The sequence below is a fragment of the Mastomys coucha genome, unplaced genomic scaffold (assembly GCF_008632895.1).
Source record: "Mastomys coucha isolate ucsf_1 unplaced genomic scaffold, UCSF_Mcou_1 pScaffold15, whole genome shotgun sequence".
Classification (NCBI taxonomy): domain Eukaryota; kingdom Metazoa; phylum Chordata; class Mammalia; order Rodentia; family Muridae; genus Mastomys; species Mastomys coucha.
The window spans coordinates 147,589,403-147,613,599 of NW_022196897.1; the positions used below are offsets into that span (position 1 = coordinate 147,589,403).

The window sequence follows — 24,197 nt, forward strand, 5'->3', positions numbered from 1 at the left end:
CTCACCTTACTCTCTCTTGTGAAAAACCAGGAGACCTTCCTGCAACTGGGACAAAGGCCCCTTGTTGGCAGATGTTAAGGGATAGGGACTTATCTATATGCAGAGAGGAACGTGTGCCATGAACTATTCTGGAAGGTGCACGGACACTGTGCCATTTGACTAAAAGAAAGTAACTCAGATGTATATGGTACACCTTACTTCATGGATGAGAAACTCAACGCTCCATGGAGTTCTGTCACTCAAAACATAGTATAAGGCTGACAGGGTCTTCAGAAGTGGAGAACTTAACTGGCTCCCAAGTCCTACTGCCTACACATCCCTCCTTCTCTTGTTTCGCACCAACATCTTAGTCTCCAACACTGGCTCCCCCATCCACATCTTGTTATTTCACAAGCACTACATAACTAAAAAAAAAAAAAACAAAAACAAAAACCAGCCCCCAGTTCCCTTTCCCTTTCTCTGTCATCAGACAGAACTCAATAAATCAGTCATCACAAGTCACATCCACTTCAGGACAGAATCACTTCAGAGAGGTGGGGCTGGGAGAGAATATCATTTGCATACTTTATAGTCTTTCCTCCTGTCTTCTGGGCACTGCAAAGGGTGTAAAAAAACAGGTGCAATTTTTCAGAGAAAAGAGATTTGACTCATTACAATGAATTGTGGAGCTGAAAAACCATTTCCTAGAAGTATTGGAAATGTTAATGCTATCATCTTGCGTGAGTGGGTAGGGAGGAGGCAGGTAATTCTACAGGGACTGCCTGGGTACCTCATCGAAGCTAAAGGTCTAAACATTCAATCTTGATTGAATTACCCTTATTGAGACACAGAAAGTAGAGCTTGGGCACCACACAAAGAGGACATACATACATTCTGTGTATCTCCCGGTCTTGACGAATCCACACTAGCTGCTAGCTGAAGTTGAGCAGCCCCCACTGCAGAGCCCTGGGGAAGGGCAAGTACAGAAGGGAAGAGTACCCAGAGAGGACAGAGGGCAGTGTGGCTCCCAGTGCATCTTTTTGCATCCTTAGCACATTTCCGGGCAGTGCCCCACCAAGAGGCCCTTCTGGAGGAACTGAGGAAGCAGGACCATAGTGGAAGAGTTGAGTTGAGTTAGTGATTTGGGAGGGTACTTCCAGGAAATACTAGGAAGAAAGGAACCCAGCAAGAGAGTATCACCCAGAACTGGACAAACAGAACTAAGTCCCCCTGATCCCCATTGCAGAGCTCTGGGAGAAGACAGGAAATGTGAGCCTCAGAGAGGGAAGCTGGGATTCTTAGACATCCACTGAGGACATTTAATTCCCCAGCATGTGGTCTGTCCTACAGAGAGTGAAGGTCCAGTGGTCAGAACACATCCTCAGAGAAAGATATAGGTGCTGCCAGTGGAATTAGGGGCATGGACAACAGGGAAATCTGGGGGATATGGCAGGATACCAATGATTTCTGTACTAGGAACAGCTAGTAAGACCCACCAAGGGCCACCCTCAGAAAGGACAAATCAGAGTAAAGGCTGAGAGTCAGCAGGAATGACCCAGGGGCCCATTACATCATCCTAGTTCTTTCCCAAGGAAGCTTTAGGGAATCCTGCTGTATGAGGGGGCTCCCAGACTTGTTCTGAAATTGAGCTCTTCTTGGAAGTAGAGTCTTCCCCTGCTCAGGAAGAGAACACCATTCTATGGAGATTATCTGTTATGAAGTTAGCCCCTTGGCAACATGTACTCCTGGAAAGCATAGGTGTGGTTTCATGAAGGGGAGGTCCCTAGGCAAGAAGCATGTGACATCGTGGCAGGTGATCTATCAGAGCTCCGGTCCTGGTAGTCCTATAGACTCATTGTGTAACTGTGTGACCTTGGATATCGATCAATTTTTGGACCATATGTCATGTCCTGTAAACTCAGAGGCTAGCCTGCTCTACACTAGAAATCCATGACTCTAAAGGCCATGTCAGATTTAGACTTCATTTCCATTCATTTTTAATATGGGTTTTCTGTCCTGGAATCCAATCTCATAGGTGAGAAACAGGTCAGAGAGATGGAGGGGACTTGCTACAGGTCACCAGAAGTTAACTGACAACCCAGACTACAACTTGTTTCTCCTACTGCCCTCCTGTCCAAGACTCTGATACACCAGAACCCAGCAACTTTTCTAAGATTTCCCCAGAGAATTAAGAAAAGCCTGAGCAAATGGGTGTGAGCATTCATGTTTTACCTTCTCTGCCTGGCTCTATGGTCTAGGAGGCTGGTATCTGAGAACCATATGAGAGTCTCAAAGTATCACTAGAGAGCTTAAATAAGACTGCTGGGTGCTGTCCCCATGCTGGAGGTCCAGGGAGGTCCCTGATCATTAGCAGTTCCAATGAACTTAAATGTGATATTGCTACTCCTGACCAGGGACCACAGCCTGAGAGCCACTGGGCTGGCCTTGACCTCTCTCTGGCATCTAGCTGGGTTTAGCTAACAGATGCAAAGTCATCGAGCAGGTGGAGGTAAGAGAACAGCGTCAGGGAATTTATTCCTCAGCTCCTTTTGTTGGAGTTGCCACCAGAGGACATACCTGTGCTCTGGTAGCCTCTGTCTCCAGGTCCTGGTCATTTCTCCCTCTTTGATGGTTTTCCAGTGTCTCTGTTCCCAGACTACCCCTTTTATGAAGAATCTTGTAATTACTTCGTCTTAAGGGATGTTACTTGGGGGGTCCCATCTATTTCCTGCTAGGATCCTGACTGATCAGAGGACAGAACCATTTTATGGATTCTGCAGCCCTTGAGAGACTTTTCTTTTCTATAGTCATCTCCTTCCTGCCAGTCCACACAGGGCTGGAGTGAGAGAGGAATGCTTTGCTATTGAAATTTCTTCTTGCTTCTGGTCTCTGCCTGGGAGCAACCTGAAAGCAAAGGGCTCTTTGTTCTCATTTTGCTCAGTTATTCCCTCTGTTTACTTCCTTTCCATTTCTAGTCCCTGAGAAGGCCAGTCTCCATTACTACATTCTAAATAGGGTCATTGGGAAGAAAGAGCTTTTTAACCAAGGTTTCTCTTTCACTGTGGTTGATGGCAGCCCCTGCCCTCCTCCTTTCTCCCTTTGATCCTTTCTGTGCTCTTGGCCTGGGCCTTGGACTTCCACTCTGGCCTTTTGGGAACTTGGGTCCCTTAAGATGCTAATAACAGCTGGTTTTCTTCTTGTACCAAGAATATTTCTGTTTATCAAGGCTGGGCAGGCGTGGCCTTTGAGAGGGACAGATATAAGGGCAGGGACAATTTCTAGGCCTCTGAGCTGTTTCTCTTTAACCTGTTTCATTAAGAGGCAGGATGCATTCATCTCCCACCCCCGGGTTCCCCTTTATGTCTTGTGTTGCTCTTTGGATCCACAGGTAACCTTGACTGACTCTCTGCTGGGTTCAGTACAGACCTATAGTAGACCTAATGTGCTACAGCTACTCAACCTCAATTAGAGAAGAGATTAGGGTTCATTTTAAATCACCAAGGGATACTACTAAGGCTTCTAAATTTTCTCCATCTCTATTTGTTTTCCTCTATGGGTAGATATAAGACAAGAATTCTAAAGCAAAAATAGGTCTGTAGGAGGAAAGGGTCACACTGGAAGGCTGGAGGCAGGGGGAAAGGCATCCCAGAAAACTGTTGTAAAACTCACTGCTGCTGTGAACAACTGCAGTGTGATCTCTGTGGAAACCTAGAAAGAGACGTGGAAAGCCCTTCTATGGATTGATGAGAAACTTGGGGTTCCAGGGCTGAGGTTTCTCCCAGGCATGCAGATTCTTCATATTTGCTGTCTCTCCTGAGTTCGGGCATAGCATCCTTTCCCGACTTTGGACAAAGTCTTTAGTCGAAGAGAAGTGGACAGAGTAGGACACAACCATGAGGTATGTGGAACACATACTTCAAAAAAATCTCACTTATAGCATCCACAGCTAGACTGCAGTTTCCTAGAACAGTGGCCCTGGGCACCTGATCCCTGTTAACATGACTCTGCCTCTGGTACCCACTCTGCCATTGACGCTTCTATACAGCAAGTGATATGGGTATAGGCCCTGGGAAGTCACCCTAACAATGGAGTTCAATTCCAGTCATGCCACTTTCTGCATTCTTGACGCTCAACTGGGGCCTTCAGCGGGAATGGTGTGTCCTTCTCTCCTTCCTAGGTCCTGTATTCTCTCTGGTCTTCTGTCCTGAGATGTATCATTCCACTGTTGGCTTGCTTGATCCAGCCTCATTCAGCTGTCTTCCTGAGGTGTTCACTATCAGTTTGGGGGACATAGCAGAGAACAAGCCAATGCTCATGACCTACAGAATCCTCCTATCCTCAGTTCCTATTTTTAGACATCTGTCATATAGAATATTTGGGGAAATAAAAATGTAAGATGGCTGTGGTCAGCTATGGGGGGAGCAAGCAAGCAGGCTCAGACGAATGCAATGATTACAATGGCCAAGGTGAACAGAAGACACAGAGCTTTAGGGCTGAAAATGGGGGTTTGTCTACATGATTAGGGTCAAAGAAATTCTCCTAGAGAGTGACCATAGCTGAGAGTCAGGGATTCATAGATATTTGTAAGTCAAAGAGAGAAGGGAAAGGTATTCTGATGGCGAAAATGGATTGCGTCTAAGTGAGCTTGAGTGTAGAAGGACGTGGGAACCTCACGAGCTGTGAGACAGCCAGTGTGGCTTCCCGAGGAGCCTGTGATGGGCTGAGCCCAAGTGAATGGGTCTGGAAGAGGCTTTGCAAGGAGGAGAACTCAAGAGCGAAAAGGAACATCTGAAGAGCTTTTAACAGGAGAATGACATTATCTAAGTCAGGTAGTGAAGATCTTCATGGGTCCTGTCAGGGATCAGATAGGTACAAAGTTTGAGTCACTTGGATATGGAGGGGATAGACAGAGGCTAAGCAATATCCAGGGAACAGTTGGTGATGGCCCAGGCAAGGATGAATCCTAGAAGGACTGAGGAGGCTTCTCCCATCCTTTATATATCGCTCATACATTTTCTCTCTCCCCCCTGGCCTGAGTCTGTCTTCAATGAGTCAGGCTCCCATCCTTATTCTCTAGGCATTTTTATACATCTATGCAATATCTCTAGGAACAGGGCAATGGAAACCTACTTTAGACAGTGGACCCTATCTAAGCTCACAATCCAACAAGGACATTGGATAATGCACAGAAACAGAGGGTTGGGGTGGGGGGTGGGGGGTGGGACTAGTCAGAGTAAATAGCCACCTGTCCCAGAACAAAGTCCTTTCCCAGTGCCCAGCACAGGAAGTGTTCAGCAGAGGCCCACACATCATGCCTTAATACATGTTTGCTGACTATCTGAATATCTCTTTCCGCCACTTCACTTGCAAAAAAAAAATCTTGCTGTCTGCAAGTAAGAGAGAAATTATAAATGTTTTCTGATTAGTTCCACTATTCAGACAGAGCCCATTCCTAAATCAGCACAGGAAACAGCTAAGCGAAAACTTCTGCCTCTTTCTTCCTTTACAATCTGCCAGTGTCTTATTCGTTCTCCAGTTTTTTTTTCCTATGGTGATGTCTAGACGGTTAAAACAAAACTTTGAAGTGTGCTAGAAATAACTTAGGATTCCCCACTTTCTCCTTTCTTTGCTCAAATTGGGGTACTCTGAGATCTTAAGAAATGCTACTCACTCACTCTGTGGGTTAGATGTCAAAAGGCCTGGGCTGGGCTATACTAGATCACAGGAAGGCTGAAGTGGCTGCTTCCTGAGATCATTGGAAACATCTACTAATCCAAAGCTGGATACATAAGGATTATTTTATAGCAAATTCCAAGAAAAGAGAACCTTTTTTTGCTCCCATGTTACCCCAAATCTAACAAATAGAATGTCCCGGAAGGACACCTACAAGAGATGATGTTCCCGTATCGATTCTTATTGCGGTTTTCATCTTCCTTGGCTGTGTCCCACGAAGCTGTCTGTCCTTCTGGTAAGGCCTACAATGGAAAAACAAAGTGGTTAAGTTAGCATAGCCTGAGATGCTATGAGATGGTAACTCTCAAGTGTAGATGAACCAACAGGAAATAAGTATCCACTGTGAGGCTCTCAGTATAAAGGGCTATATACCCTGTAATGGTACCTCCCATGGTCTTATCTTTTTTGTTCATTTGTTCAAATATTGTTATATCCCATGGCTATCATGAGCCTAAAGTCTAGTCCAGTAAAGAGCCATTCACTCATTCATTCATATGCTCAACAGATACACATTGATCCCCTAATATGTTTTAGATACTTTTCTAGGCATTAGAGTACATAGTAGCAGCCAAGAACTCCAGAGTATTCACTGTAGCAAAGGACAGAGCAAATCCAATATTAGATAATGAAGATATAAAGAAATAAAGCGGGATAAATGGATAGCAATATGGATTGAAATTTCTAACAGTTTAGGAAGTTTTCTGTGAAAAACTCACATCCAAATTCACTTCTTGATAGGGTAAAGAAGCCAGTTTCATTGAAAAAAGCAGAAAGTGTTATCTAGGGAAAAAGAACAGGTACAAAGGTCTGGGAGCAACCAGAGGACCATGTTCACAGATGAAAGTGAGGGAGGAACGGGGAGCTGGAAACTTACAGAGAGGATGTGAGAATTCAGATGACACCCAAGCATTGAAGTTCCTGGTTAATACAGAATGTTGTTCTAAGTGTGTTGGGACATCATTGGAGGGCTCTGAACAAGGAGGTCATCTCATATGCTGTAACGTTCTTGTGTGGAACACAGGCTCTCAGAAGGCCAGAAGAAGCAGGCTAATTGGCTATGCATTTACTGTAATCATGTCATGATGGCATTTGGACTGTTAGAGTAGGTAGTGGTAGTGATCATGAGACAAGCAATTATTTTGTGGCTGTTCAGTTGAGTGTTTCTGACTTAGGTTGCCTCAGAAGCAGAAGCAGAAGAAGAAGCAGAGAGAAGGGTTTGAGTAAAAGTGGCTGGGTTCAGAGACAATCAAAGAGTATGATTAGGAGAATGTGGGAAGAGGGCCATCAAGAGAATGAAGCTGACAGGGCAGAATGCCACTGTCCCACTAAGCAATACTGAGGCTTAATTTGAAAGCACATCTCAGGTTCTGGGCTCTTGTTCCAGAAGGGGAGTAAGAGTTGGAAGGGAGATGGAATGCTTACCCAGGGTTTCCCCTCGGTTACTATTGGAGAATTAATGTTAGAAAACCCTCAAGTTTCTGCCATGTTTTGTACATAGTGTGGACAGTCTTTGGTCTTGAGGAAACCCCCAGGTAACAAAACGTAGGTGCGTACCAGAGGAAGCCATCAGGTGGGCATGCATGAGAACCATGAATGTGTGGATTTGTACAGGGCACTAACACATGTATTGTAGACAGGGACTGTGTAAGAAAGAATGAAGGCTGGCTTCTAGGTTGATGGTTTGATGAACCAGAGGAATGTCATTTACTAAAGAAAATGGAGAAGTCTGCGGGAGAAACATGATGGATTGGGTGGGAATTAAACATTGAGTTTTGGATATGCGACATACTTAGAAGAGTGCTCATCAGTGGGTATTGTGTCTTTTTAATATGTTGAGATTAGTAAAAATGATAATGGTATCCAACTTTGAAATGCCTCTAAGACATCTAAGCTGAGCTGCTGATCAGGAATTTTGATACAAAGCTTTACAGCTTAAAGGGAGATAGGAGACAGAAGTCATCTATCAGTTAAAAAGGGAGGCAATAAAGTAATGGACAGCCAGGTGAACACCCCTGTGGATAGTTTATGAGAGCTGAGTGCTAAGTGATCTAGAACAAAGGGAGTGTTTAGCCAGTCCTTTCACAGATGAAGAGAAATGAGCATTTATGCAAAGTGGAACCAGCTTTATCAAGCCTACAACAGTATTCAGGACAAACCTTATTTTGATGAGTGTCTCTGTCCTTCCCCACAGGAGGACAGGCTCAATGTCCTGCCATGGACCTTGCATTACTTAGGATGCTGAATTTGCAAGTTCTGATCGGCACAGCTGAGGTGAAGACATTCATTCATCTAATACATCAGCCTTAGCTGTACCCATTCATTCCTTCCTAGGTCTAATTAGCGCTCACAAATTAGCCAGAAGTTCAGTCATTCAGCAGAGTATGGTCTCAGAGGCAGGCAGGGCCACTGGGTATGAAAAAGCAGTGTTTATGCACAGTGGAACCTTTCTTGTTTCAAGTCCCACACATGCTTCGCCAACTTTGCTGGGTCTTCTAATAGCAAGGGTAACTTGCAAGATGGATCCGTGAAAATCTCTATACATATTTAGCCAGAGAATAATCACATCCAGCCCTCTGGTTGTAGAGTTGTCGCAGCCATAGGCAAATGCACAGACATGGCTGTGTTCTAGAAAATGTTTATTCATAAGCATAGGTGTTCGTAAATATGGGTTTAGCTTGTGTCTGTGGTTTGCTGACGTTTTTTTTTTTTTTTTTTCTAGCATGATCATGGGCTTTGTCTGTGCAGTGGGTGGATATGTAGAACTAGAGTCTGTCATTTGTCCTTCCCCTAGCCACTGGAAGGCACAGGTGAAAGGCCTTTGCCTGGGCTTCCTGTGCAAAGCTGTGCTCTCCAATTGGGCTCAGCAATAACTGGCTCAGAATGTTCTTCTTTGTTCTTCTCACACCCTTAGGTAGACTTCTTAAAGGGGAAACAAGGCAAGTATTGCCCTCTGGGTACCAAGCATCCCTGGTAACCATTCATCCCTTGGCTTAGGCTATTTTTAGGTCACAAATGCTTCTTGCTCCCATGCTTAACTCAGCTTCCAAGCCCATCCTACCTCCTGACCAGGTAGCCCCACTCCTGCCAGTCATTCTGCCAGGTATAGGGCTGTGTGTCAGGGTCTTAATGACAGCATTGCCTTTTATGATATTTGGGCTGATCTTTGGGGCAGTAGGTTTTCCATTTGAAATTCTCTGTGATAGAAGTTCATTGTTCATTCCAACATGGTGGTGGGGCAGACCATTTTCACAAGGATCATATGAGACAATATGTTCAGGATCTGCTATGTGTCAGAATTTAGGTTACAGTTAAAATAAAGTTCTCTTTATGGCTGCATGCTAATATTGCTTGGGGGTGGTTTCAATCTCGTAAGGCCTAGGTGTTGTTCCAGACCAGCTAGGTCACTGTCTGTGATAAACGGTGGACCCAGGCAATGCTTAAAGGCTCCCATGGGGTTTCGTGCAAAAATGGTGAATTTACCTGCAGAGACAATTTTCCATGAGTCTCCTCTTTGGTGCCCTGACTTTGGTTTTGTTCCTCCATTGTAATCAGAGCAATCGTTATAAAATGTGATCAGGCCCAATTACTCCTCTCTTCATTGTCTTCAGGATAAATTCCATATTGTTTCATTAGCTGGCTCTTTATGATTTCAACCCAAATAGTCTTTCAGCCTTACTCTTGCTGGGTACAAAGCCCTTCAGATCCATGAAACTTTCTACATATTCTTTCTACTTGATGTTCTCGCCCACTCCTGTAAAATCTCGGAGTATCTTCAAGACCCAGTCCTAAGCTGCTTCTTCTTTGTGTAGTCTTTCTGCTCACCCTCTTTTCTGTGTCCTTAGATAGAAGCAGCCACTTCTAGATATTTTCATGGGGACAACTCTATATCTAGTAACCTAAAAGCCTGCCTTCCACCTTGGCCACAGGCTTCTTCAGGGAAAGGATAAAAACATCTTATTTTTATTTCTGTTTCCAGGGTCCACTGCTAAGACTGTACTTCATATTGTTAGAATAAACAAAATGACAAATGAACACAATGACTTCTGCGCCTGTGGATGGCCAGATCTTGGAGTTGCAGAGCCATCAGTGACCTTGAGAATTGCCCTGTCCACAGTGGCCTTCAGGCAGCTACCTGATCAGGTGATTCACAGTATCAATTGCTGGGACACCCTCAGTGACAGACAGCAGCTCTCTGTCCCACAGTTTCCTGCCTGTCTTTTGAGCAGCATCACTGGCTGGATTTCTTCTTACTCTGGCCCTGTGCTTTACCTTGGCCTGCCTCCTGGGGCCCAACAGAATAAGCATAAACCCTCTGTATTGCAACACTGCAAAGTCCAACGAAAGATCCATCCTAACAACTGCTTAACATTAAAGCCATGGCCTTGGGGACAAGCCAAGGCAAACCTATCCCACGGCAATCCTATGCCCAATATAACAATTATAATTTCATGGGAAATACACATAGGCACCTACTACAGACCCTGGACCACTGTCTTCCCTTAGCAAGGCATAAGGAGACTAGGGATAGTATGTGTGTGTGTGTGAGTGTGTGTGTGTGTGTGTGTGTGTGTGTGTGTGTGTGTGTGTGTGTGTGTGATGGTGTTGACAAATACAGAAGGTGTGCCTAATAGAGTCACGGGAGAGGAGGTGGTAATGGCTCCTAATTGGCAGACTTTGATCACCCATATGTTTCCCTTCTTAGGTAGCTGCAGTCTAATAGAGATAATCTCTTCAAGAAAACAAATCTGAGGGGTAAAAGCATGAAAGGAAGACTCATCTCAGTCTTCAAAGTGAAGGAGCCAGGGGCATTATTTTTACATTAGTGGCTAGTTACAGTAGATTGACCAGGGAATGGTGGCAGTCATTAGGAGCTAATCACATTCTTTTGAAACCAAAATTGCCACCTCGTTATACTCCTCTATTATCCATCTCTGGCTCCCTTTTCTTGTTCTTTCTCCTTAACGTGTGAAGCCCCACTTTGGCATTCCCCTCTGAGTGTAGAACTATTTCCCACTCTCCCCCAGTGTTCCTTTCCCAAGGCAGTCACTTAATTTTGGTTCAAAAGATGTGTTTGAGGATGTCCTTGTCCCTGGAGAGCTGAGCCTTGGGTATTCACAACATCCTCCAAAGTCAGATTTGAAAAGGTTTTTAGAGAGAGAGAGAGAGAGAGAGAGAGAGAGAGAGAGAGAGAGAGAGAGAGACTGAAACTAGATTATTGCATAACCTCAGGAAGTGAGGTCTGGAGGCAGGAAAGTAGTTGCTCAGCAGCATAGGAGAGTCTGTTTTTCCTGCACACACCTCCTTCCTCCATGGGCATTGGAGGCTAGGTCCTGTATCAGGTTCTCAAGATGATGACAGTAGATGCAAATGATGCTATTTCATGAACCACATTCACGGTGGGGAGAGGCAGATGCCATGCACACAAAACAAGTGATTACTGTTTGCAATGTGTGCTTTGAAGGAAGGCAACGAGCAAGGTATGTAGGGAGACAGTAACCAGGGATAAAAAATAACCCAGATAGAGAGGTTTGGGCAGGATTGTTTGGAAAGATAACATTTGAGAAGGAGAAAAGCAGACCTTGGTACTGGCAAGCTGGCCTGGCACTCAAAGCTGAGCCCCAGGGCTCTTCTGCTGAGCATAAAAGATTTCATAGAAACAGTCAGAGATAAGAGCCCTTCTGAATGTCATGATGGGAAGGGACAATCGCAAGGCCTTTCTTCAGTCACATCTAAACGCAGACAAAAATATGAGCATTGTTCACGACCACAAAGGAAATGGCTAATCATTGCCCAGTTGACAGTCATGCCACTGCCTTTCTGCCAGCTACATTCTTCTCTCGGTTAAGATGTATCAAACTGTCCAATAACAGCACATCTAGCACCCAATCTGGAGCTTGATTAAAGCATCTATAATTTTACTGAGCACAACCCACATTTTTGAGCCCTTTTCCTTGCACCCTTCTCCTGACAGACCCAACCTTCTCCCAGCTGCTTAGCAATTTCTTCCAAATCGAAACTTTCAAAGTTGGAGGGAAGAGCTTTAAGACTCAGGAAGTAAACTTTACAAGGCTCAAGGAGTAAACATCTCACAAGTCAGGAAGTTTCTGAAACTTAGAGGATTCACAAAGCCCTCTCCAAAGTTACATAAGCAAGAATATTTGCTAGAGAGAGAAGATTCTCCAACCAGTCAAGTTGGCCAATCCTATGGGGAACAACTAGGGGCAGAGCTTCTGTGAGTCTGAAGCCTGCAATGTAGGCTTCTTTTCTTATGATACAATTATCTTTGGGTCATACATGTTCCTATATGTGAACCTTCACCTACACTCTTATAAGTAACCTCAATAAACTTATTGGTTCACTAAGCTAGATTTGCCATCATCGTTTCTTTGATCTATTGTCAGTTATCTATCTGGGATTAATAAATTTCTTCATGTGTCTCTAGGAAAAGTCACACACCATCTGAACTATTCAATAACCCCAACTTCCTCAACACTGTGTATGATAGTCTTTGGATGACACGTTTGATCTCAAACTAAAGGAGAAGCAAATGTCAGCCGTGACAAGACATGGCTGGAGTCCTGACAATACTGGGTGGAATATTCCAGGCTGAGGGAAGAGCGAGTGCAGAGGCCCTGAGGTGGAATGAGATTATGGTATTCTAAAACTCGAGGGAGGCTCCCCAGAGCACAAATAAAAAGAGGCATACATTCTGTGGATCAGTGGCACATAGGTGTGACTCGGCGAAGGCCTTCAGATCACGGGCACAATGTGAGTTTTATTCAGTGCCAATAGGAATGCTTTGGGAGGCAGCACAGCCATTGTCACACCATGATAAGAGCAGGAATCACTTGTCACTGGAGACTTCCCTTCACATTTGTTGACAGGCCTGATAGATTTCACGATGAAATGATTATTGGTGCCTACTCTAGGCACTCACCTGCCAAGCCACTGTGTAGTTGGGAGGCTCAGGCCACATGATCACAGACCCTTCCTTCTTAGACTCTGTCCTGCTGACTTAGTCCTTATGTCTGAGCGACCCGCCTCTGTTGCCCTGCTTGGTGTTTTAATTCTCTCTTAGAAGCAAGAATTATCCCGAATGATTGGTTGGCAATGTTTTCTTCCTCCTACCAGCTGGATTAGTCCAACTAGGTGAGAGGGTCCTTTAAAATGCTTTTAATTCTTCTTTGGACCCAAGTCCCAGATAGTGAGACCTCAGAACGCGGGTTTTGGAGAAGGGCTCACTTCCAATCCTATGCTGCGGTGCTCCAGTCCACTTCATTTACCAGCAGTCCCACTAACCCAGCGGCTTCTGTCAGCAGTGAGCCCTTCCTTTATTCCCCTTGGCTTGCCTGTATCCCAGGAGATAATTGGATGTGAAATGCCCCGAGGTGCAGCAAAACCAGGCCCCAGGATTGCTGATCAGCCAGTTCCTGGATGATGCTTCAGGGCATAGCCAAGAGCCTGCCTCCTCCATAACCAGTTCAGCCCATCACGATTTCTTCCTGTTCCCACTGTATTCCATGGAAGGAAACTTCCAGAGTCCTCACCAAGGAAGGAACCATTTTAGTAGGGCCTGTCATTCACCTTTCTTGTCAAGAACTGCTTTGAGCATACTAAACTATGAGTGTGAATGGGGGAAAGGCAGAAAGGCAAGCTGATTACTGTGCCTGAATATTTTCACTGGAAGTCATTTTCCCATCTAAGACTCAAAGATGTTCTTGGAAACTAAGGCCATAATACACCCTTTATATGAGAGGAGGGGTGGGGTAGAGCTTACAGGAGCAGGAAGAGCAGTTTTGTTACTTCCCCCTCAGGGATACTGATACACCCTTCTATGCATTCGTTAAAACGCAGCATGGGCATTCCTGAAATGAAAATATAAATTATTGAATATAAAAAATGAAGCATGTTCCACAGAGATTTGTGACAATTAGTAATTACCTGAGGTAGTGCGTACAACATCTGGACCAATGCCTGAGGCATAAGGTGGTTACAGACTATTTACATCATCCTCCATACAAAGGTTGATGCTAGGCCTTTGTAGCTTTCTCTCTGAATTTACTGTGTGCCCCCACCAAACAAAATCTAAGTTATTGGTAGAAATATAAAGGTGGGAACTCCTGGCAATACCTGTCTCAGTTTTTCTCAAATCAAAGGGATTTTGGGGATACAGGTCTTCAGTTTTAAAATAAGGGCAGCTGGGGGAAGTTGATTTTTAGGTAAGATATAGGCTTCAGGTAGTGGAGAATTCTGTAATCTATTGGGAGTCTAAATTCTAGTCTCAGTCTATTCATGGACTCATTTAATACTCCATTTGCTGAAGTCTGGGGGAGCTTATGAGGTAATGGGGCCACTATGGACAGCTGTGCAGGTAGGGGACAATGCAGGGACATTAGATCTAAGGAAGACTGTGTGTGTGACAGACGGTGTCGTTTTCTATGTATCCATATTATGAACATTTTTGGAAGGTGACAGTTAAGTATCTTGAGGCAGCCACACCTTCTGCTGTTTCCCTCTGAGGTACTGTGTGAGTCAGTGGTGGCCTCGGCAGAGTTTAAAGTTTTAACCCACGCTACCCATTGTGTGGCTGAAAAGCATATGCTTTGGGGATTATAAATGTGGATGGAGGAGGCAGGAGGGGATGACTAACGATGGCTATTCAGAATGGCATCAGGAGAACAAATATTATTGCATACCATGTCACTAAATAGACGGTAATTTATGAATTCTGCTGGTGAAGCTAAGTAGGAAATGAGATTGTTGCAAAGATGCAGGTATTCATCTGTCATGGGAACTTGGATCAAGTCAGAATGGTTGAGTGCATGCCTGTGTGTAGAGTCATAAAACATTCTTTAAAAGGCCCAACCTGCATGTGGGAGATTGAAGCAAGGAGGACTGAGAGTTTGAGGCTAGCCTGGGTTCTACAGTGGGATCTTACCTTCAAGTTACAGGAAAGGACATGGGATGGGGAGATAGTTAATTTGGCAGAGTGCTTACTGCTCAAACATGAGGACCCAAGTTCAACCCTCAGAACCCATATGAAAAAAACATGCTGGCCGTAGTAAGCTTAAGTACACAGAGACAAATGGATCTCTGGGACTTGATGGTCTGATGATGAATGAAATCACCAAGTTCCAGACCTATGAGAAGCTCTGTCTCAAGAAAGAAGGTGGAAATACATACTGAGGAATAACACACAAGAGGCTGACCTCTGGTTTCCATAGGCTTGCAAACACATGCACACAAACCTGCACAAAATGTGTATGCTTAGACATGCACACACGCACACACACACACACACACACACACACACACACACACACACACACTACAAAGCTTGAAAACCCCACAGATTTCTTTCAGATGACAATTATGATGACAGTGGCTCTCAAACTTTGGTGGGCATCCAGATTTCCCAAGGAAGTAGCTAATGCAGAGCCCCAGAGCTGTCAAGTTCAAAAGAATCCAGACACATGGCTATCTGCACTGCCTATTAGCATACCAAAACACCTGTTGCTCTCCAGGTTCAGCCTCACAGATACCTGTTGAAGAGTCCAAGCTGGCATCTGGCTCTTCTTACCCAGCCCCTATCCTAAACTTCTCTAGCTCATGGGGTTCCTTCTGCCAGCTTCTCATTCCCATATAATTCTGCCATTTCAGCCATGAGTTTTCTCTCTTTTCTTCTGTCTTCCTCTCTTGGTTCTCTCTGTCCCTCTCTCTTTATCTCTCCCACCCTCCCATTCCCAACCTGCATTCTTCTCATGGCCTGGTCCAGTCTGCTGCGCATGTTCAGTTTATGACTTTCTCTCCCTGCTCCAGACTCTTCCAGTTTCTCTGGTTTTACTTTCCCTCGTATCTATAATAAAAGCTTTCTCCTCATTCATACAATGTCCTCAGTTGATAGAATAGCTATCTGGCATCAGTGACCCTATGCCTCAGTGTCCTTTCTTAACTCTAGCTGCTTCTGACATACATTATTGCTTGAGAACTGTTGTAGGCAATGAGGAAGGTGCACATAGCAAATGCCCTGGGGGAGACTCAGCCTCAGAGTTAAAGGCTGATGTTCCCACATCCTGAGGGACCGCCCACACAGGTGAGGATCTTTTTGCATTGCTTTCCTTTCGTAAGACATAGTATCTTTTTCTTGAGGTGAGTTATTCTTTTAAAAAATTATATTCTTACGTTTAATTGGCACATCCTAATTATGTATATCTATGGAGTACCCACAGCTCAATACATCTATACAATGCATAGTGATCAGATTGGGAAATGAGCATCTCTGTCACCTCAGACAGATGTCATTTCTTTGTGTTGGGAATATTCGAAACCTTCAGTAGCTATTCTGAGATGTACAATCAACTGTTGTCAAAACAGTCACACTACTGTAGATTTTAAAACCGTTCTTTCTTTCCAACTTGCCCAAATACACACAAACCATCCTCTCTTCAACCTTCTGTCCTCCAAACCCTTCTCAGGTTCCAGTAACCACTGCACTTCTCTCTGCATCCTTAAACCAGTATTTTAGTTTCTACATTTAGGTGAGACCATGTGCTATCTGTCTTTCTAGGTCTGACTTATTTCACTTCATGTAATATTCTCCTGTTCATGCATATTACTGCAAATGACAGTCTCATTTATATGGATGAATATTTCATTGAGTATGCATATCACATTTTTTTTATCATTTATCTGCCAATGAACCCTCTAGGCTGATTCCATATCTTAGCTATTATGAGTGAAGATGTCTGTTCTATACACTCATTTAAATTCCTTTGATGTATGACTCAGCATAGAACCATTATACAATATGCTAGTGTATTTCTAGCTATTTAAAGATCCTCTGTACTGTTTTCCATGACTGTGCTTATTACATGTCCACTAGCAATATGTGAATTTCTCTTCCTCTAGATCCTCCAATAGCATTTATTTCCTGCCTTAAAATAAAAATTTATGTTTATGAATGTTTTGCCTATATGTGTATGTATCATATCTATGCTCGGTACTCTCAGAGGTCAGAAGAGGCCATCAGATGCCCTGGAGCTGGAGGTTATGTGGGTTCTGCAAGAACAGTAAGTGTTCTTAACTGCAAAGATATCTCTCCACCCTCACCTCTGCTTCTTGCCATTTGATAATAGTAATTCTAACTGGGGTGGCCTATTACCTCATTTTGGTTTTGATTTGCATTTTGGATATAACTATTGTTAATTCCTTAAACTTTTCCAGTACTTCCTAGTACAATTAAATATTTCATATTTGTATGCTATTTTCCAGATGTTTGAGGGGGAAAAGCGTAAGATTTTGTCCTTATTTTCAAGCCCAGTGGAGAAGCTTGTACTATGGCCTCCTTATCCTTCCAGCTCCCCTCTGCCCACACCCAAGTCCATTGTGTCCATTATACATACCAAACATGAGCATCTAGGAGGCCATTTCTGGGCCAACGACTCATTCCTAAACGTCAGGGCTAGAAGGGATGAATTGTGGGAGATGATGATTATTTCTTTATTCTGGTAATGGGGATATTCTGAGTAAGAGCTCAGTGGGAGAAGTATATACTCTTTTTCCGACAGGACTTAAGTTCAGTTTGTAGTATTTAAGTCGGAACTCTCAACCATCTACAACTATAGTTCCAGAGGATCTGATGCCCTCTTCTGGCCTCCATAGGTATGGCACAGACATACATAGACACATGTGCATATGCTCATGCGCGCGCGCGCGCGCGCGCGCGCGCGCGCACACACACACACACACACACACACACACACACACACACACACACGCATACACACGCGCTGTCTCCATAGTTTATCCCACAGTGTACTTGCTTCAGCTTAGTGTCACATCTTTTGTGACACTTCTAATTTATCTTAGAAACAGGTAAGAAGAAGCCCAAACAAAGTAATAACAATGCCAGTCATAACCGCCTGCCTCTCCTACCTTGCTTACATCCATGTGTCTCTAAAGCAGTGGTTCTCAACCTGTGGGCCACAACCCCCTGGCAGGGTCGCATATAAGATATTTATATTATGATTCACAATGGTAGCAAAATTACAGTTAGGAAGTAGCAACAAAAATAATTTTACAGTTGGGGGGTCACCACCACACGAGAAACTAAAAGTTCGTAGCGTTAGGAAGCTTGAGAACCCCTGTTCTGAAGCGTTTTAACTAGAGTTAAGCTATGGAATTCTCTTCTGTGGTGAAGTCATGAGCTTTGTTAACACAGGGTCTTCATTTCTTCTGGTTAGCTATCTCCACTGCCTAGATTAGCACAAAATACAGCATCGGCATTCAGTTGGTGCTTCTTATGAGTGGGTAGAAAAGGCCATATACTGTCACACTTAAAAATCAATGCAAAACAGGCAAGCACTTCACAGAAGACAGAACTAGGACTCCCTCGGGAAAGAGTCTTTCTAAGACTACTCAGGTCTTGATTCTTGGTTCAAGAACTTTTCTACAGGATCCTATGGGAATCACACAGTTAAGTTGGGAGGGTTTCTATATCAAACATAAACAAATGCGGTCGGCTATGTTATGAGCATTATTGTAAGCTGAATGATAAAAATAGACTAAAGGGACTGAGTTCACAGTGTCAACCAGCATGAGCTTTCCCCCAAGTTTGACACCATATGGGTTCAATGTCTTTTGGCCACTTCCAGGATCTGGCTCATTTTCTTCCAGCTTTAACCCTGTCAGGAGAGTGAGATGAACAGGTGGGAGCCTGGCTCTTCCATTTGGGTCATTATGATTTTGCAGAGTAGAAGAATGACCATGTTTCCCCATTTATGACTTGAGCATCTGCCACTAATTCCTCATGCTTGTCCCCAGAACCTCTTTCATCTATAAATCAAGGAACTGGACCAAAGTCCCCCCCCAGGAACAAGATGTCCTGTTCATCTGTTAGCAGTCTGGGGTGCACTCTTTCCCTCCTCAGGAAGCTTCCACTGCCACGGTTACGCTCCATTAGAAGGATGCCTGTCTGACATCACCCACAGATGACTAAGCAAGATGGCCTCTCCCCTCAAAAGCTGTGCACATGGTGCATCCGGCCAGAGCTGGAAAATGAACACATGTTTGCTCTTCATTAGACAACATCATATTCCACACAGCTGTTCCTTGTTCCCTTAAATAGTCTTAATGGAGCTGTGATAACCAGACGCCTTCTGGTCGCCCTACTGGGCTCGTTCCATTCATTACAGTGACAGGCTGTCTGGGTTGGACGAGGATTAACATGCTTCCCTCCTTTGTATCACAAAGTCACCTCTTCCTGTTCTCCCTCATCTTCCACAAACCTGCTACCCTTCTGTTCATCTGATTACAGGGCACAGAGACAACCCTGCTCTCTAGCTAACGTCTGTTCACATTTTCTGGCATACTGTGGAGCCTTTTGTTTGTTTTTACTGGGAAAAAAGTGGGATCATCTTGGCGAGGCTTAGGAGAATGGGGAAGAGGCTCCATAGTTCATGACTGTGTCTCAGCCTTTGATTGAAAATGGCTGTGTTCTATCACAGGCAGATTTGAGCATCAGACAATAAACCTGCATAGTGATGGTCTGTGGGCACAGATAGAGCCCACACTGGAAACTCCGAGGCTTTCCTGAGGCTAGTGACTAGTAATTTTTGAAATATATTTTAATCAACTAGAAAGCTTGTTGAACACTGATCTCTGGTCCCACCACAGTACATTTTGTTTTAATTGGTCTGAAATATGGCTAGTGCACTGGTGCTTTGCAAGTTTTTTCTCAGGTAATTTTAACCAGAAGTCAAGATTAAAAATCTCAGCTGAGAACTGGATATGCATGGCAGGTGAAGTTAATTTGCTTTAGTCTGTCTTGAGTTCATCAACTAGATCCTGTGACATAACATTGGGGGAGAGTGCTGCAGAGACTTCCATGGGAAGGAAACACAATTAGTCTAGTCAATGGGTTCTTATTTTGACTCTCACAATATTAGCTACAAAAGGGGTCTTGGATCACTCTGACCAACCTATTTGTCTTCATTGCTTAAGGACATAAGTGAGACCCAGAGCAAGGAATGGCTTGCTGTCAGTCACCTACATATTTATGAAAATGGTAGGATATGAATCCAGGCATTTGGCTCACAGTGCAGGACAATCTATGGATTACTTCAAGTAGTGGAACTTTAAGGATGGATATTGAAAAACTCCTATTCCATGTCAAAGAGAACAAATTTATTTTATTATAGCTTTACAGGCAGTGTGAGTCTGTGTGTGTGTGTGTGTGTGTGTGTGTGTGTGTGTGTGTGTGTATGTGTGTGAGAGGGAGACCTGGGCTCTGGGCCCAGCCTCTAGGTTTGGGCCACGAAGTCCCATCTTTTTAAAGAATGATTGCCCTGGCCTCTTACTTGCCTATAGTATCTCTATTTTGATACAAAATTTTAAGTAAAAATTTACTTTGAAAATATCTACTCCCTCTACAGCCCCCATGGCACCTGAAAATAAAATCCAAATTCTTTAATGTGTGAAATATTAACCCATTCCTGAACATGTAGTTGCTACAACTCCAACCCCAACTCCCATCGTGTGCCCAGTTCTGCTTTCTATATTAAGTTACTCATAGTACCTTGAACTCAATTCACTTTCTACTTGCCCACGACATTACTTGTAGCTCCCTCTCTAGAACTTTCCTCTATGTTTTCACTTACTATTCTTATTTCTTTATACTTGGTTGAGACTAGTGTACTTATGAAAATCCCTAACAAATGTACTGTCAGGCTAGGCTGAATATGCCCAATCTACACAGGTCACTATAATTCTGGGTATTCTTTTATTGTAGCATTTTGTCCACATAATGCATATTGCAATTAAAATTACTAGCCCATAAGCCTGTCGTTATCATAAACTCAGGTTTGACAGATGGGGTCATAGTTACTGCATCCCCTTTGTTCTCACAACCATGTCCAGGGAATAATAGCCTATGGAAGGTACTCTATGTCTTTCTAAGGTAGGATTGTTAAAAGGCTAAGTCCAAGGTCCTTGTCTCTGTTGACATATCTGAGGACCTCATCTGGAATTGTGACTTTGCAATTACCAATGTTTTCTCTAGAGTCTGGGCTTCTTTCTTAAGATAGAATCCATATGGCCACTGATTTTTTTTGGATGCTGCAAACTGAGCTCAAATGAACTTCCATTTGCTCCAGATTTTGGACTTCCCTGCACCTTCTTATCACCATTGGTGGTAACTCCATCTTTCTGGTGGTTCATGTAAGAGCTTCAGAGTCATTCTTGATTCCTTTCCCTTACATAGACACTATGTATTAAGACACCTTGTTGGCTCCATCTTTATGACATATTCAGAACCCAACCATTTCTTATGGACTCCTCTGCTGGCCCTGGCCAGAGTCATCATTGTCCCATCTGGGATACCACATCACTGGCCTTACCTTGCCTCTCCAGGTCTCCTTCTCCACACAGTAGCTAGAATGAGGTTTTAAACATAAAATCAGACTATTGGCGTTTGTAGCTCTTAAAGCTCTGTAATAAGTTTCCAGCTTATTCAGAGTAAAAGCCAAACTCTTCGAACTGGCTTGTGATGTATGAAAGCACCAGGTCTCTCTTTATTTCTTTAATCTGATTATTTCATTCTTAGCACATATTCACTATACATTGATCAGCTTTCTTTACTCCCGTTTGCACATGCCAGAATATTATCATCCTGCTATGGAAATTCCACCTTCCTAATCTATCCTTCCTAAGGACTATACTTTTACTTTCATTGATATTGGACCTGCCTGCATGTCTCAGCCTGAATTATTCAATTCCTGTCTTTGTCCCACTTTCTTTTTTTCTAGAAGACCGTATTGTCCTGAAATCATGTTATCTACTATCTTATGTGCTCTTCTAGAGCTGGCAAGTGGTTTTTCTATGAAGAACTGGAGTCTAATTACCCTCCACACTAGGAGGAGAGTAGCTTTTTCTTTGCTCATATCCAATGCAATGTGATATCAAAGTCTAGGCCACCAATGTCATGCAATTTTTTACCTTGTTAGGTAGGAGGCTTGCCTTTGGAGCTCTGAGGCACCATATACAATGTCCAACTGCCTTGGAAGTTGCCATTCTGCCAGGAATCCCAGGCTACTCAGGAGGTTGCATAGAGGGATTCCAGTGGAAAGCTAACAATGAGACCTCAGATGATGTCTACAATCTGTTATTAGGCATCAGAATAAAGATGCTGTAGATTATTTCAGCCCCTAGCCCTGGAGCCTTGCATTACAGAGAAGAGATCACTGAACCTCTTTTCATTGTTCAAATCCCAAATCACAGAGCCAATTATTGTAATAAATCAATTGTTTTCTGTTGCTCATATTTGAGGTAGTTTGTAACATAGTAAACAGTGATTTATTTATTTTTAAGCCCGTGCTTATTTTCTATTTCCCTTTACTAGAACACATGCTTCATGAGGGCATGGGTTTGTTTCACTCACTATTGTGTCCCAAATGCCTACAGTACTCCTGGGTGATAGTAAATACTCAATAAATATTTACTGAATGAATATGGGAGTGACTGCAGCTCTGTTGATTTTAGAAGGCACAGCTTGCTAAAGCTGATGGTCTCTAAGATGTCAACTTGTCAAATCCACACATTGGTATGAAAAAAAAAATAAAAGCAGAGAAGAATGGTAAGGTGACAGGCAAGGACATCACACAGGGTCTGTGTGACAACAAAGCTGGAGGCTCAGGGTTTTATGTCTACACTCAGTCTTGAAGCAGATCTGTAATTTATGTTCAAGATGAAGATTCTAGAAATCATAAGAGCCTTATGATAAAAGAAAACCACAGTCACTTTTTAACTGAACTAGCACACCCTACAAAGCAGGATATTTCAATTAACAATGTCTTCTAATTAGCTCCTGGTTACTCATACCATGCTATTAACCAGACACAAAGCACACTAACTAGCCTATTAATACAATTTGAATTAATTGAGGGTGAGGCTAGCCTCTTTAGAGAGATTTATAGTTGAGGCCCAAATGATGGAATAAGATGTATTCTTTGATATAAAATAAGTTTCTTTCCATGCTAGAAGCTTTGGGAGATGCTGACAGATATAAAGAAAAATTTAAAACCAAACCAAACCAAACCATCCAACCAACCAACCAATCAAGTAATAACTAGCATGCAAGGATGGATGCTTTAGAAGAAATATGCTGGTAAGAATTGTATCAAAATGGTCGATTGCATCTGTATTTCTCTTCTTGAATTTCAGATTTAAAGCTTATAGTCTAGGAGCTTAGGCTTTGGCCATATATGCACCTTTCTGATAAAATACATGGTTTTCATGATGCTATTTGAAACTTCAACATAAATTATAATGACTAAGGGCTTATCCAACTACAATAACATTGGGCATGTCTTTATAAAGAACGCATCTTGTCCCGAGGTATTTATTCCACAAACAGATCTGCTTCCACATGCATCAGTGTGCATACAATGCTCAGGACCACTCTTACTTTTAAGAAATAAGACTCAGATGTGCTGAGAGCATTGCCTGTAACTCTTGTTTCAATATTCCTCCAAAATTGGTAGTCTTGTAACTATCCTGGCAGGAGAGGAGATGTTTGGAGGAAAGGGTTATACTGTTGCTTTTGCTATTAGGCTCCTGAAATGATGGGTCCCAATGAGTCCCAGGTTGGGCAGAGGTGGGGGGTTCAGAGGTAGGGAGGCAGGGAAAGGCCAAATCAGCCTTGGTACCAACCTCAGGAGGAAGCTTATCAGGAGATGTACCAGAAGACTATTCTGGCATCTTAAGTGAACAGAGGCACACTGCCTGGCTTCATCTTTTCTACTGAAGGGTAACAATACTTTGGAAAAGGTCTCAGCCAAGAGTCCTTTTCTCCTTGGTTTACAAAATCTGTGAACAAATCCATTTTCCTTTAAATTTGTGTCCTGATACTTTTAAAAAGAAGCAATGGTTTTTGAATCTAGGAAGCTCATGTAATAGACTGAATTTACACACAAAAAAATGGTATTTGACTGAGACTGTATTTGAAATCAACTGCTGGTTCTCCTGAGCTGGTAATTACATCCACTCCTATGATTGTTTTTGTTCTCAAAGTATGTCAAACATGGTCCCCTCCACTACTCTATACTCCCACAAAATTTTAAGAGCATATAGGTCTTGGGAGCCACCTAGGCACATGTGTCAACTAATGGAAAAATTTAAAAACTGAGATAGCAAAGTGATTTGTTAAGATCACGCAGCTTACTGCATTGAAACGCAGCTATCTGGACCACAAGTTTAGCATGATATCATGTTCTCCCATGACATCAGAAATAGTACTCAGTAAACTGGTCTAGGGATATACTCTGAGGGATAAACTTAGTCTAGGTGGTATGAGCTAAGGAGCCCTCACTGCATACAGTGGAACTGAGCAAAATGTATCTGGGTCATTACTACAAGTGACAGAAAGAAGAAGACAAAGAGAAGGAGGAAGAAGAAGAAGGAGGAGGAGGAGGAGGAGGGTGAGGAAGAGG

General features: G+C 43.3%; 1 protein-coding gene across 23 annotated transcripts in view; it reads right to left on the reverse strand.

Moving 5' to 3' along the window:
* The window catches only part of Ptprt (protein tyrosine phosphatase receptor type T), a 1,176,099-nt gene that overhangs the window by 126,925 nt on the left and 1,024,977 nt on the right, over nucleotides 1-24,197 (reverse strand). For all 23 annotated transcript variants that reach the window (XR_004119009.1, XR_004119008.1, XM_031372635.1 and 20 more), the window contains one exon: nucleotides 5,867-5,954. Coding sequence is in view for 21 of the 23 variants with exons in the window: in XM_031372635.1 (XP_031228495.1) it covers nucleotides 5,867-5,954 (88 nt within the window). In the remaining 2 variants the exon portion in view is untranslated. The remainder of the gene's footprint in view (nucleotides 1-5,866; nucleotides 5,955-24,197) is intronic.